The sequence below is a fragment of the Salvelinus fontinalis genome, chromosome 34, assembly GCF_029448725.1.
Source record: "Salvelinus fontinalis isolate EN_2023a chromosome 34, ASM2944872v1, whole genome shotgun sequence".
Classification (NCBI taxonomy): domain Eukaryota; kingdom Metazoa; phylum Chordata; class Actinopteri; order Salmoniformes; family Salmonidae; genus Salvelinus; species Salvelinus fontinalis.
In genome coordinates, this window is record NC_074698.1 from 12,541,105 (window position 1) to 12,555,019 (window position 13,915).

At 44.6% G+C, this 13,915-nt stretch overlaps 1 protein-coding gene across 2 annotated transcripts in view; it reads right to left on the minus strand.

Annotated features, from left to right (window-relative positions):
- The window catches only part of LOC129833142 (collagen alpha-1(XI) chain-like), a 90,233-nt gene that overhangs the window by 1,156 nt on the left and 75,162 nt on the right, over positions 1–13,915 (minus strand). For both annotated transcript variants that reach the window (XM_055897470.1, XM_055897469.1), the window contains 14 exons: positions 13,631–13,684; positions 13,443–13,496; positions 13,073–13,126; positions 12,334–12,387; positions 12,062–12,169; positions 11,745–11,798; positions 11,352–11,567; positions 11,220–11,255; positions 10,715–10,768; positions 10,171–10,489; positions 8,302–8,414; positions 7,793–7,861; positions 1,564–1,797; positions 1–1,046 (listed from right to left, as the gene is read on the minus strand). The exon at positions 1–1,046 is cut by the window's left edge and continues 1,156 nt beyond it. In XM_055897470.1, the coding sequence (XP_055753445.1) occupies positions 900–1,046; positions 1,564–1,797; positions 7,793–7,861; positions 8,302–8,414; positions 10,171–10,489; positions 10,715–10,768; positions 11,220–11,255; positions 11,352–11,567; positions 11,745–11,798; positions 12,062–12,169; positions 12,334–12,387; positions 13,073–13,126; positions 13,443–13,496; positions 13,631–13,684 (1,566 nt within the window). In that variant the 3' untranslated portion in view covers positions 1–899. The remainder of the gene's footprint in view (positions 1,047–1,563; positions 1,798–7,792; positions 7,862–8,301; positions 8,415–10,170; positions 10,490–10,714; positions 10,769–11,219; positions 11,256–11,351; positions 11,568–11,744; positions 11,799–12,061; positions 12,170–12,333; positions 12,388–13,072; positions 13,127–13,442; positions 13,497–13,630; positions 13,685–13,915) is intronic.

Genomic DNA, 13,915 nt, shown 5'->3' on the forward strand with positions numbered 1-13,915 from the left:
AATGTTGACAGATGAAATAGACTAGTATGGAATTGACATGCTACCGATGTAGGATCTTAATTTGATCACCCTGTTCCAATGCAGGAAATGTCAAACTTGTGGTGAATTTGTAATTTTTACTTTGACATTTCAGACTTGATTTTCCCTGATGAAAAATTGTATCAACCCCTACAAAAATGTCAATTCATTATAATCCACATAATAATTCACATTTCCTGTTGCTGCATGATTATTTTCCTGCTGTAGCAAACTTTCTCAAATTAAGATCCTACAACCGTAGATACTGCGGTACACCACCAGTTAAAAATAACTAATGTCCTTATACTGCAATATAATATTATCCTACTGCAATCCAGGCATGCTAATGAGAATGCCAGATGGTGTCTCCTGCTAATTCCACTCCACTCTCATCACAATCCCTCAGGTAGCACCTCATCTCATCTGCATCCCAGGCCTGACAAAAGACAGTGCCACTCAACTGACCCATACCACAGATGACAGGCTAACCCCATGCCTCAACATGGGAGGGATCTGCCTGTCTTTTTAAATTGGTTGTTGTCAAGTGGAACAAGAGACTACTTCTAGCGAATCTAATTACAGCACACTCAAAAGGTGAGCGAAGAAAAGAAGGACAACAAAGAAAAAAACACCACACATTAAATAGATCTAATTGGATGAATTCCCTTTGATAAATGTGCTTTGTTCCTCCTTGCCTTTGCTCCTCTACTTGCCATTGGTTGTTGAGAGTCTTATAACATATGGCAGAAACCCACCACATATACGGACATATAATAATAAATATTGCATGTGGAAACAACAGTGAAGTTCAGTTTCTTTCATTGGTAAGTTGTTGTGCAGGTCAGTTCCGGTCATTCCTTGGTTGGTTGAGACAACGTTAGTTAACCGTTGTAACATACTGGTCCCACGTGGAAGCCAAACTTTTGGTTGCTGCTTCCAAAGTCTGAGGGGGCCACGTCTATGACTGGCAGCAGCTCTGCTCTGGGGGAGTCGATCTCCAGGACTGTCCGCTCCTGTCCCTTGCGGAACTACACCAGAGACAAAGAAAAAGACAGCAGCGTTGAGGATACACTGTGCCTGCTAACTTGCTAGCTTTCATTCGAACTTAGATCCTATCTATACCACACTCAGATATCATATGATGAACTGATCGTGACCAGCTGCATGGCCTTATCGAATCAAACAGCAGCTGACAAAACATTGGTCAAAACATAACCATTGGTCAAAACATTAGCGTTGGTCAAAACATTAGCATTAGCCAAAACATTAGCATTGGTCAAACCATTAGCATTGGTCAAAACATTAGCATTGGTCAAAACATTACCATTGGTCAAAACATTAGCATTGGTCAAAACATTAGCATTGGTCAAAACATTAGCATTTGTCAAAACGTTAGCATTGATCAAAACATTAGCATTTGTCAAAACGTTAGCATTGATCAAAACATTAGCATTTGTCATAACATTAGCATTGGTCAAAACATTAGCACCAATTACATTAATTCAGTCATTTATTGATTTTCCTTTGTGTCTGCATGGCACCTACCTGGCAGCCATCGTGTGTTGCCTGGATGAAGTGACTCTTGGCGTGGCTCATCTCCTCGTCGTTGCTGCCCCGGAAGCGTATGGCGTGCTGGTGGCTGCGGGTGGCGCTGTCGAACCAGCCGGCAGAGTTCTGGCAGGAGTAGGTGAAGATCTGTCTGGCCGTGGCACTCAACAGTTTCAGGAAGGTCAGCTGGACCACGTGGACCGGGTTCCCATCAGAGTCACTGTACTGGAACTGGACCAGAGACACACAGCATATCAAAGTCATTGTACTGTAACTGGACCAGAGACACACAGCATATCAGAGTCACTGTACTGGAACTGGACCAGAGACACACAGCATATCAAAGTCATTGTACTGGAACTGGACCAGAGACACACAGCATATGAGAGTCGTTGTACTGGAACTGGACCAGAGACACACAGCATATCAGAGTCATTGTACTGTAACTGGACCAGAGACACACAACATATAAGAGTCATTGTACTGGAACTGGACCAGAGACACACAGCATATCAGAGTTATTGTACTGGAACTGGACCAGAGACACACAGCATATCAGAGTCATTGTACTGGAACTGGACCAGAGACACACAGCATGTCAGAGTCATTGTACTGGAACTGGACCAGAGACACACAGCATATCAGAGTCATTGTACTGGAACTGGACCAGGGACACACAGCATATCAGAGTCATTGTACTGGAACGGGACCAGAGACACACAGCATGTCAGAGTCATTGTACTGGAACTGGACCAGAGACACACAGCATATCAAAGTCATTGTACTGGAACTGGACCAGAGACACACAGCATATCAGAGTCATTGTACTGGAACTGGACCAGAGACACACAGCATATCAGAGACATTGTACTGGACCAGAGACACACAGCATATCAGAGTCATTGTACTGGTACTGGACCAGAGACACACAGCATGTCAGAGTCATTGTACTGGAACTGGACCAGAGACACACAACATATCAGAGTCATCTTACTGGAACTGGACCAGGGACACACAGCATATCAGAGTCATTGTACTGGAACGGGACCAGAGACACACAGCATGTCAGAGTCATTGTACTGGACCAGAGACACACAGCATGTCAGAGACATTGTACTGGAACTGGACCAGAGACACACAACATATCAGAGTCATTGTACTGGAACTGGACCAGAGACACGCAGCATATCAGAGTCATTGTACTGGAACGGGACCAGAGACACACAGCATGTCAGAGTCATTGTACTGGACCAGAGACACACAGCATGTCAGAGTTATTGTACTGGACCAGAGACACACAACATGTCAGAGTCATTGTACTGGAACTGGACCAGGGACACACAGCATATCAGAGTCATTGTACTGGACCAGAGACACACAGCATATCAGAGTCATTGTACTGGAACTGGACCAGAGACACACAGCGTATCAGAGACATTGTACTGGACCAGAGACACACAACATATCAGAGTCATTGTACTGGAACTGGACCAGAGACACACAGCATATCAGAGTCATTGTACTGGAACTGGACCAGAGACACACAGCATATCAGAGTCATTGTACTGGAACTGGACCAGAGACACACAGCATATCAGAGACATTGTACTGGACCAGAGACACACAGCATATCAGAGTCATTGTACTGGAACTGGACCAGAGACACACAACATATCAGAGTCATTGTACTGGAACTGGACCAGAGACACAACATATCAGAGTCATTGTACTGGAACTGGACCAGGGACACACAGCATATCAGAGTCATTGTACTGTAACTGGACCAGAGACACACAGCATGTCAGAGTCGTTGTACTGGAACTGGACCAGAGACACACAACATATCAGAGTCATTGTACTGGAACTGGACCAGAGACACACACAACATATCAGAGTCATTGTACTGGAACTGGACCAGAGACACACAGCATATCAGAGTCATTGTACTGGAACTGGACCAGAGACACACAGCATGTCAGAGTCATTGTACTGGACCAGAGACACACAGCATATCAGAGTCATTGTACTGGAACTGGACCAGACACACAACATATCAGAGTCATTGTACAGGAACTGGACCAGAGACACACAGCATGTCAGAGTCATTGTACTGGTACTGGACCAGAGACACACAGCATATCAGAGTCATTGTACTGGAACTGGACCAGAGACACACAGCATATCAGAGTCATTGTACTGGACCAGAGACACACAGCATATCAGAGTCATTGTACTGGAACTGGACCAGAGACACACAGCATGTCAAAGTCATTGTACTGGACCAGAGACACACAGCATATCAGAGTCATTGTACTGGAACTGGACCAGAGACACACAGCATATCAGAGTCATTGTACTGGAACTGGACCAGAGACACACAGCATGTCAGAGTCATTGTACTGGAACTGGACCAGAGACACACAGCATGTCAGAGTCATTGTACTGGAACTGGACCAGAGACACACAGCATATCAGAGTCATTGTACTGGAACTGGACCAGAGACACACAGCATGTCAGAGTCATTGTACTGGAACTGGACCAGAGACACACAGCATATCAGAGTCATTGTACTGGAACTGGACCAGAGACACACAACATGTCAGAGTCATTGTACTGGAACTGGACCAGAGACACACAGCATATCAGAGTCATTGTACTGGAACTGGACCAGAGACACACAACATGTCAGAGTCGTTGTACTGGAACTGGACCAGGGACACACAGCATATCAGAGTCATTGTACTGGAACTGGACCAGAGACACACAGCATGTCAGAGTCATTGTACTGGAACTGGACCAGAGACACACAACATATCAGAGTCGTTGTACTGGAACTGGACCAGGGACACACAACATATCAGAGACATTGTACTGGACCAGAGACACAACATTTAAGAGTCATTGTACTGGAACTGGACCAGAGACACACAACATATCAGAGTCATTGTACTGGACCAGAGACACACAACATATCAGAGTCATTGTACTGGAACGGGACCAGAGACACACAGCATGTCAGAGTCATTGTACTGGAACTGGACCAGGGACACACAGCATGTCAGAGTCATTGTACTGGACCAGAGACACACAGCATTTCAGAGTCATTGTACTGGACCAGAGACACACAACATGTCAGAGTCATTGTACTGGAACTGGACCAGGGACACACAGCATATCAGAGTCATTGTACTGGAACTTGACCAGGGACACACAACATATCAGAGTCATCTTACTGGAACTGGACCAGGGACACACAGCATGTCAGAGTCACTGAATGAGAACTAGACCAGATATGAACCACATATTAATATAGACCACTTGAAGCAACCGGGCTCCCATCAAAGTCACTGCATGAGAACTGGACCAGGGGAAAGAAACAACTCTCAATGACCATGTCAGTCACATATCGAATGTCCAGAACCAAATAGCAGTGCCAATGCATTGGTAGTAGAGCATCTGGTAAAGCACTATATACAGTTGGAAGTTTACATACACTTAGGTTGGAGTCATTAAAACTCGTTTTTCAACCACTCCACAAATTTCTTGTTAACAAACTATAGTTTTGGCAGGTCGGTTAGGACATCTACTTTGTGCATGACACAAGTAATTTTTCCAACAATTGTTTACAGACAGATTATTTCACTTAAAATTCACTGTATCACAATTCCAGTGGGTCAGAAGTTTACATACACCAAGTTGACTGTGCCTTTAAACAGCTTGGAAAATTCCAGAAAATTATGTCATGTCTTTAGAAGCTTCTGATAGGCTAATTGACATCATTTGAGTCAATTGGAGGTGTACCTGTGGATGTATTTCAAGGCCTACCTTCAAACTCAGTGTCTCTTTGCTTGAAAATCAGGAAAATCAAAAGAAATCAGCCGACCTCAGAAGAAAATTGTAGACCTCCACAAGTCTGATTCATCCTTGGGAGCAATTTCCAAATGCCTGAAGGTACCATGTTCATTTGTACAAACAATAGTACGCAAGTATAAACACCATGGGAACACACAGCCGTCATACCACTCGTCTCCTAGAGATGAACGTACTTTAGTAAGAAGATTGCAAATCAATCCCAGAACAACAGCAAAGGACCTTGTGAAGATGCTGGAGGAAACAGGTACAAAAGTATCTATTATCCACAGTAAAAAAGGTCCTATATCTACATTACCTGAAAGGCGGCGCAACAAGGAAGAAGCCACTGCTCCAGAACCTCCATAAAAAAGCTACGGTTTGCAACTGCACATGGGGACAAAGATCGTACTTTTTGGAGAAATGTACTCTGGTGTGATGAAACAAAAATAGAACTGTTTGGGCATAATGTTCATCATTATGTTTGGAGGAAAAAGGGGGAGGCTTGCAAGCCGAAGAACACTATCCCAACCGTGAAGCATGGGGGTGGCAGCATCATGTTGTGGGGGTGCTTTGCTGCAGGAGGGACTGGTGCACTTCACAAAATAGATGGCTTCATGAGGAAGGAAAATTATGTCGATATATTGAAGCAACATCTCAAGACATCAGTCAGGAAGTCAAAGCTTGGTTGCAAATGGGTCTTCCAAATGGACAATGACCCCAAGCATACTTCCAAAGTTCTGGAAAAATGGTGTAAGGACAACAAAGTCAAGGTATTGGAGTGGCCATCACAAAGCCCTGACCTCAATCCTATAGAAAATATCTGGGCAGAACTGAAAAAGCGTGTGCGAGCAAGGAGGCCTACAAACCTGACTCAGTTACACCAGCTCTGTCAGGTGGAATGGACCAAAATTCACCCAAGTTATTGTGGGTAGCTTGTGGAAGGATACCCAAAACGTTTGACCCAAGTTAAACAATTTAAAGGCAATGCTACCAAATACTAATTGAGTGTATGTAAACTTCTGACCAACTGGGAATGTGAAGAAATAAATAAAAGCTTAAATAAATCATTCTCTACTATTATTCTGACATTTCACATTCTTAAAATGAAGTGGTGATCTTAATTATCTGACCTAAGACATATATTTTTACTAGGATTAAATGCCAGGAATTGTGAAAAACTGAGTTTAAATGTATTTGCCAAAGGTGTATGTTAACTTCCGACTTCAACTGTACATCCAATCTATAATGGCTAGGGCCAGGAGTTCTTCCATGACCAAATAACCTGGGCAGGAAAACCAAGCTGATAGAGTTAATGCTGGCACAAAACCAAGCTGACAGAGTTAATCCTGGCACAAAAGCAAGCTGACAGAGTTAATGCTGGCACAAAACCAAGCTGACAGAGTTAATGCTGGCACAAAACCAAGCTGACAGAGTTAATGCTGGCACAAAAGCAAGCTGACAGAGTTAATGCTGGCACAAAAGCAAGCTGACAGAGTTAATGCTGGCACAAAACCAAGCTGACAGAGTTAATGCTGGCACAAAACCAAGCTGACAGAGTTAATGCTGGCACAAAAGCAAGCTGACAGAGTTAATGCTGGCACAAAACCAAGCTGACAGAGTTAATGCTGGCACAAAACTAAACTGACAGAGTTAATGCTGGCACAAAACCAAGCGGACAGAGTTAATGCTGGCACAAAACCAAGCGGACAGATTTAATGCTGAGCGCGACAGAGCGCTATATCCACCCTGGTGAACAAAGGAAGGAAGGAAGGCTAGGACCAATTGTGTTACCATGAACCTTTTCTCTCTCTTAGAAATCTCAACCCGTGTTTCATTAATAATGTAAGAGGAGAGGAGGGGACAAAGGTCACAGTAATTCACCTAGAGAGTCAGAATAAGAGAGACAGAGAGAAAGCGAGAGTTAGTGAGAGAGGAAGAAAGAAAGTGAAAGAGAGAGAGAGAGAGAGAGAGAGAGAGAGAGAAGGACACAATGGAGTGGGTGTGAAAGAGTCAGTGAAAGGCATTGGACTGGCAGAGAAGTGATTATCTTTCTGTGTTAAGAGATGTCTGGTCAGGTGCACATGAAAGACTAGTGCTCAAATCGCTGAATGCTCTTCAATGAGAGTCCACTGCTGCCAGTAGCTCTGTGTGACTCACTCACTACTGCAGGCAGAAAACACAGGTATCATACATGGGCACATACATGAACACTCTATTGGACAGTAGGATCAATCACGCACATGCTCACACACATGCACATCTACTCAATTATACACATGATTATTATTCAAATGCACTCCCTTTAAATTAATATAATCTACCTGGTGTTTGGAAACATTTAAATGAATGGCAGCAGTTGAAAGTGGTCAGTACCTGTTTGCCTTTCCTGTATTGGCTGAACCAGCTTCCTGGCTTCTCTTTGTTCCAGGCTGCTAGCTTCACCTGTTCACACGAATAGAGGAGGAAACAAGGAGTCTCTGTAACACAGGCTTCTAAGGATGTACAGATCTGCTATCTTAATTTGATCACTCTGTTGTTGCGGAGAATGTTCCTACACAGCAGGAAATATCAATTGTAGTGTATTAAAGGTTTTAAAAGGCTTCTAAAGTTTGTGATTTCCACTTTAAAATTAATTTGCCATTATGAAAAATGTAACAGAAAATGTATCAACCCCTAAAAAAATCTGTGAATTATATTCCACATAATAATTCACATATCCTGTTGCTGCTGGATTATTTTCCTGCTGTGAAAAATAGGGTCAAATTAAGATAGTGCATCTGTAAGACACCAGTTGATCTGAGGCCAATGAATATGTACTGTACACTACTACAATGTTCTAGTTAGGTTGATGTGAGCAAACATCAAGGTAGTTTGAGACTCACAGTTTCAATCCTCTTGTCAGGGTAGAGACAGGTCTCTCCCTCAGCGGTGAAGTTACAGAAGACCTTGATGGAGTCCCTGTGACATCCCTGGTTGGGGTCGATCCAGTAGTCACCTGGGACAGGTACGGAGACAGAGACAGCGGTGTCATTTCAATACGGGACAGCAGATCAGGCAAGTGAAAGGGGAAGACATGAAATCATAGAGTATGTATGATGTAACAGGTAATTATCCTGGCTATTGGAGGATTTGGTGGCTCATTTGCTCAATCAAATACAATGCCTTTGGAAAGTTTACTCCTCCTTTGGATTTCTTCACATTCTATTGTGTTACAAAGTGGGATTAAAATGGATTTGATTGTAATTTTTTTGTCAACGATCTACACAAAATACTCTGTAATGTCAAAGTGTAAGAACAATTATTGATATATTTTTTTAAGAATAATGAAAAAGAAAACACTAATATACCTTGATTAGATAAATATTCACCCCCCAGAATCAATACATGTTATAAACACATTTGGCAGCGATTACAGCTGTTAGTCTTATTGGGTAAGTCTCAGAAAAGCTTTACACACCTAGATTGTGCAATATTTGCCCATTATTCTTTTCAAACTGCTTCAAGCTCTGTCAACTCTGTTGGGGATCATGGCTAGAAAGCAAATGTCAAGTGTTGCCATAGATTTTCAAGCAGACTTAACTCAAAACTATAACTTGGCCACTGTCTTCTTAGAAGCAACTCCAGTGTAGATTTGGCCTTCTATTTTAGGTTATTGTCCTGCTGAAAGGTGAATTGCTCTCCGAGTGTCAGGTGTAAAGCAGACTGAAGCAGGTTTCCCTCTAGGATTTTCCCCGTGTTTCATCCTGTTTCTTTTCATCCTGAAAAACTCCCCAGTCTTTGCCGATGTCAAGCATACCCATACCATGATGCAGCCACCACCATGATTGAAAATACGGAGGCAGTGACTGAGTAATGTGTTGTGTTGGATTTTCCCCAAACATAAGGCTTTGCATTTAGGCCAAAAAGTGTATTCCTTTGCTGTGTTTTTTGCAGTATTACTTTAGTGCTTTGCTGCATACATATGCATGTTTTGGAATATTTGTATCCTTCTTTTGACTCTGTCATTTAGGTCATTATTGTGGAGTCACTACAATGTTGTTGATCCATCCTCAGTTCTCCCATCACAGCCATTGAACTCTGTAGCTGTTTTAAAATCCCCAGTGGCCTCATGGTGACGTCCCTGATCAGTTTCCTTCCTTTCCTGCAGCTCAGTTCAGAAGGACGACTCTGTTTTTTATGTGTCTCGGTGGTTTAAAACATCATCCACAGCATAATTCTTAACTTGACCAAGCTTAAAGAGATATGCAATGTCTGATTTGTTATTGTTACCCATCTACCAATCACTGGCCTTCTTTATGAGGCTTCAAAAAGCTCCCTGGTCTTTGTAGTTGAATCTGTGCTTGAAATTCCATACTTGACTGAGGGACTTTACATTTGTGGGGGACAGAGACATTATTATTTCACACAGAGTGAGTCCATATAACTTATTATGTGATTTGTCAAATTTTACTTCTGAGCTAATTTAGGCTTGCCTGAACAAAGGAGCTGAATACTTACGCAAATACTATATATATATATTTTTTTATTAGCAAAAAAATATATATAATTTTATTTTCAATTTGACATTGTGGAGTATTTTGTGTAGATCAATGACAAAAAAATGCAATTAAATCTATTTCAATCTCACTTTGTAACGCAACAAAATGTGAAGAAGTTCAAGGGGGTGTAGATTTTCTACATGTTCACGTCAATATGAGTGCCAATGAAGGGATGATCTGTGTGCTATGAGGGTGATGAGGTGATGTGCTGACCGTCTCTGTAGCCATGCTGGATCATCATGAGCTCCTTGCAGGTGCGGGCGGGGCTCTCAAAGGTCCCCAGGGGCTTCCTCATCAGCTCCACCTCTGTCTTCATGGAGATGAGGGAGGCAAACACCTCCTCCATGCCCTCTGCCTCCTCCAGCATGGGCTGGTCTGCCTGCAGGAACACCTCCTGCTCCAGATCCATCTTCATCTCTACCTCCTCGTAGGGAGATGCGCCTCCTTGCACCATCCTAGAGTGCCTCTTCCTCTTCCTCCGGCCCTCGTGGTCTCTGATAGGCAGCGGCTGGACCATGGTGGCAGGCGGACCCTGGAGGGAAGGAACACAAGTGGAAGACGGAAGACAAGAAACAACAGTGACTGGGAGAGGCAGAAAAAAAATAGAACGATGGGGGAAAGGAGATGCGTGGAGGTGTGTGTGGTTGAACAACAACAGGCGATGAGACGGAAAAGAGGGGATGGAGAGAAACAGAAAGAGAAAGGTGGGGTGGATAAGAAGTGTGGAGGTGGGGAGGTGTGTGTGTGGAGGACTTACAGGGGGTCCGGGGGATCCGGCGGGGCCAGTGTCTCCTTGGGGTCCGATGGCGCCCTGAAGAAAAGAGTGTACCAAAATCCTGCATCAATCCTCCGGTCACCTGGAGCGATTCTCACACTAGTTTGCCAAATCCCTCTTTGATCCTGGCAGATATGGTTCTAGGGTTTATAGGATTATCCAGCTCTGTGCATCAGCAGTCTGTGGCCAAAGCCCCTGCTCTCTACATGACACGCTATGGTACTTTTCATAACATCACACCGCACCACTATATCCTATTAAAATACACTCTACCCACAGGAACAACACATCACTGTATGGGCTCACTTTTAAGGCCAAAATACATTTAAAAAGCACAATGTAGAAAATTAGTCTGAACGATGGTTCATTTGGCAAGGCGAGATAACGGCTTGTCTGGCAGCATACGCTCCTGACAGCTGCTAGCTTTTGGCTGGTGCGTAAGGAGAGGAATGACAATGTGGAGATACAGTCAGATGACTGGACTCACCAGGTCTCCTTTGGATCCTCTCTCACCAACTGCACCCTAACAGGGGAAGAGAGGTCATTTTGAAATAGGAAAAGTCATGTCAGAGTAAAGCAGAGCTGAGTGGGGTGGGGTGACTGAGGAGGGGGCACTTACAGAAAGTCCAGGGGGTCCTGGGGGGCCGGTGGGGCCAGGGAGGCCACCCTTACCCCCGTCTCCTTTGGTTCCTTGTGTGCCCTGATTTCCGGGCAGGCCGCTGTCTCCCTTCTCTCCCAGCTCTCCTGGAGGTCCGATCAGACCGATCAGACCCCCGTGACCTTTATCTCCCTTCCTGCCCGGGTCTCCTTTCAAACCTGGCAGTCCTGGGGGTCCCTGGGAACAACACAAGATCACATTTACACTACATGGTTACACATGGGTGAAAAAATATAATTGACATTTCACTTGAATTGACCCTATCAAGGCTACCTACCATATGTTATGTGGAAGAGAGTCAATAACTGTACAGTAGGTTGACATATGAACATGTAATATGCATGGGGATCTTACCATGGGTCCAGGGGGTCCCGTCTGGCCTGGGGGGCCGTTTAACCCTTGCTCACCCTGCAAATGAAAACACAAATAGGGGTTAATCAATTTGTGAAGGGCCCCAGCATTGACTGGGGTTGCTGAAGGTCATATGACAACATGTCCCCAAGCCTTGTTGCTGGTTGTACTGAGATGCACCATGCATGTTGATAGTAAACCAAGACAGTTTATACTAAACTAATTAGGGAGACATGATGAGTGGAGCAGCAGAGCCACAGGCTACAGTAGAGGGAGATGTTTGAGTTAGAGTAAGGAGAGGAGAGGAGAGGGGGACTCACCCCGGGGCCTGGGATCCCTCGGAGGCCCTCTGGGCCAGGCTTCCCTGAATGTCCCTGGGGCCCCACTGGCCCTTTCTTCCCCACCAGACCCTCAGCCCCATTGGTCCCCTAAAGGAAGGAGAGAGAGGAACAGAATGACAGGGTGGTGAGGAAATCAAAACGGAGTAAAACTGACATGTGTGGTGTACAATGTAGTAGCCTTTTCTTTTGGGGGACTTTCTTCATATTTCATGAATGAGTTGAGTGTTGTTGAGTGTTCCACACATCCTTACCTTTGCTCCCTTCATTCCTTGTTTCCCTTCTTTTCCAGCAGCTCCCAAGTGGCCCTGGTGAGAGAGAGAGACAGAGAGAGAGAGAGAGAGAGAGAGAGAAAGCGAGAGAGAGAGGGGGGAGAGAGAGAGATATAGAAAGAGAAAGCGAGAGAGAGAGAGAGAGAGAGGTGGGGGAACATGAGTACAGAGTTTCAGCTGCTGGGGACAATACCCGAGTGCTTAAAAGCCTTACACTGCTTTTGTTCTTCTATAGAGGTCAATAAAATCCCTGAAGATATCCGAGTCTGTAGAAATATACAACAATAAAGGCATGCCCCACAAACACACACACACACACACACTCACACACACACACACACACACACACACACTCACACTCACACTCACACTCACACTCACACACTCACACTCACACACTCACACTCACACACTCACACTCACACACTCACACTCACACACTCACACACTCACACTCTCACACACTCACACACTCACACTCACACTCACACTCACACACTCACACTCACACTCACACTCACACACTCACACACTCACACACTCACACACTCACACACTCACACACTCACACACTCACACTCACACACTCACACTCACACACTCACACTCACACACTCACACACTCACACACTCACACACTCACACACACACACACACACACACACACACACACACACACACACACACACACACACACACACACACACACATCAACACTCACCCTTCTCCCGGGGGGCCCGGAAGGGCCCAGTTCTCCAGAGGCTCCTGGGGGTCCCTGAGGACAGTAGAACAAAGGGTCAGAGTTGAAACACACAACAACCACACACAGTCACAAAGACAACAACCACACACAGTCTCAAAGACAACAACCACACACAGTCTCAAAGACTCAGGGAAGAAAGCACAGCATATCCATGACTAAGGCAAGCCTCTCTGTATGTGACAAAGTACAAAGGCAATACTATATCTTTGGTATGCATGCACTTTATGTATGTGATACTGTTGAATGAGCTCAGAGAACATACATAGTTACACATGTTTATGCTGTTCGTATGAATTCCTGTGTGATGTAAATGCTGTACTGTACTTACGGCTTTCCCAGGATCACCGTTGTCTCCCTTTGCTCCCGGTCCACCGTCAACTCCCTGTTCCAACCAGAAACACACATTCAGAGGAGGAACAGAAGAATCAGTCATCTACTGCCGTCAAAATTAGAAATGCAATTCAAAAACAGTACAAGGGGTTTTGTATTACTTGGTTCTACGGGTGCTGTACTCACATTGATCCCTGCTTCTCCAGGGGGTCCAGAATCTCCTGGGAATCCAATGGGCCCCTGCAGAGAACCGGGAGTGGTCAGTTACCAATGACTGTTAGTTGCAGCAGCATCGCTTGAGATTAATCTAATGCATTGGTCTGCCACCAACTCAAGAACCAGTTGGTAGAGGATTAGTGGCCTAAAGGACTAGTGACTAGCAGATGAGTGGCCTAAAGGACTAGTGACTAGCAGATGAGTGGCCTAAAGGACTAGTGACTAGCAGATGAGTGGCCTAAAGGACTAGTGACT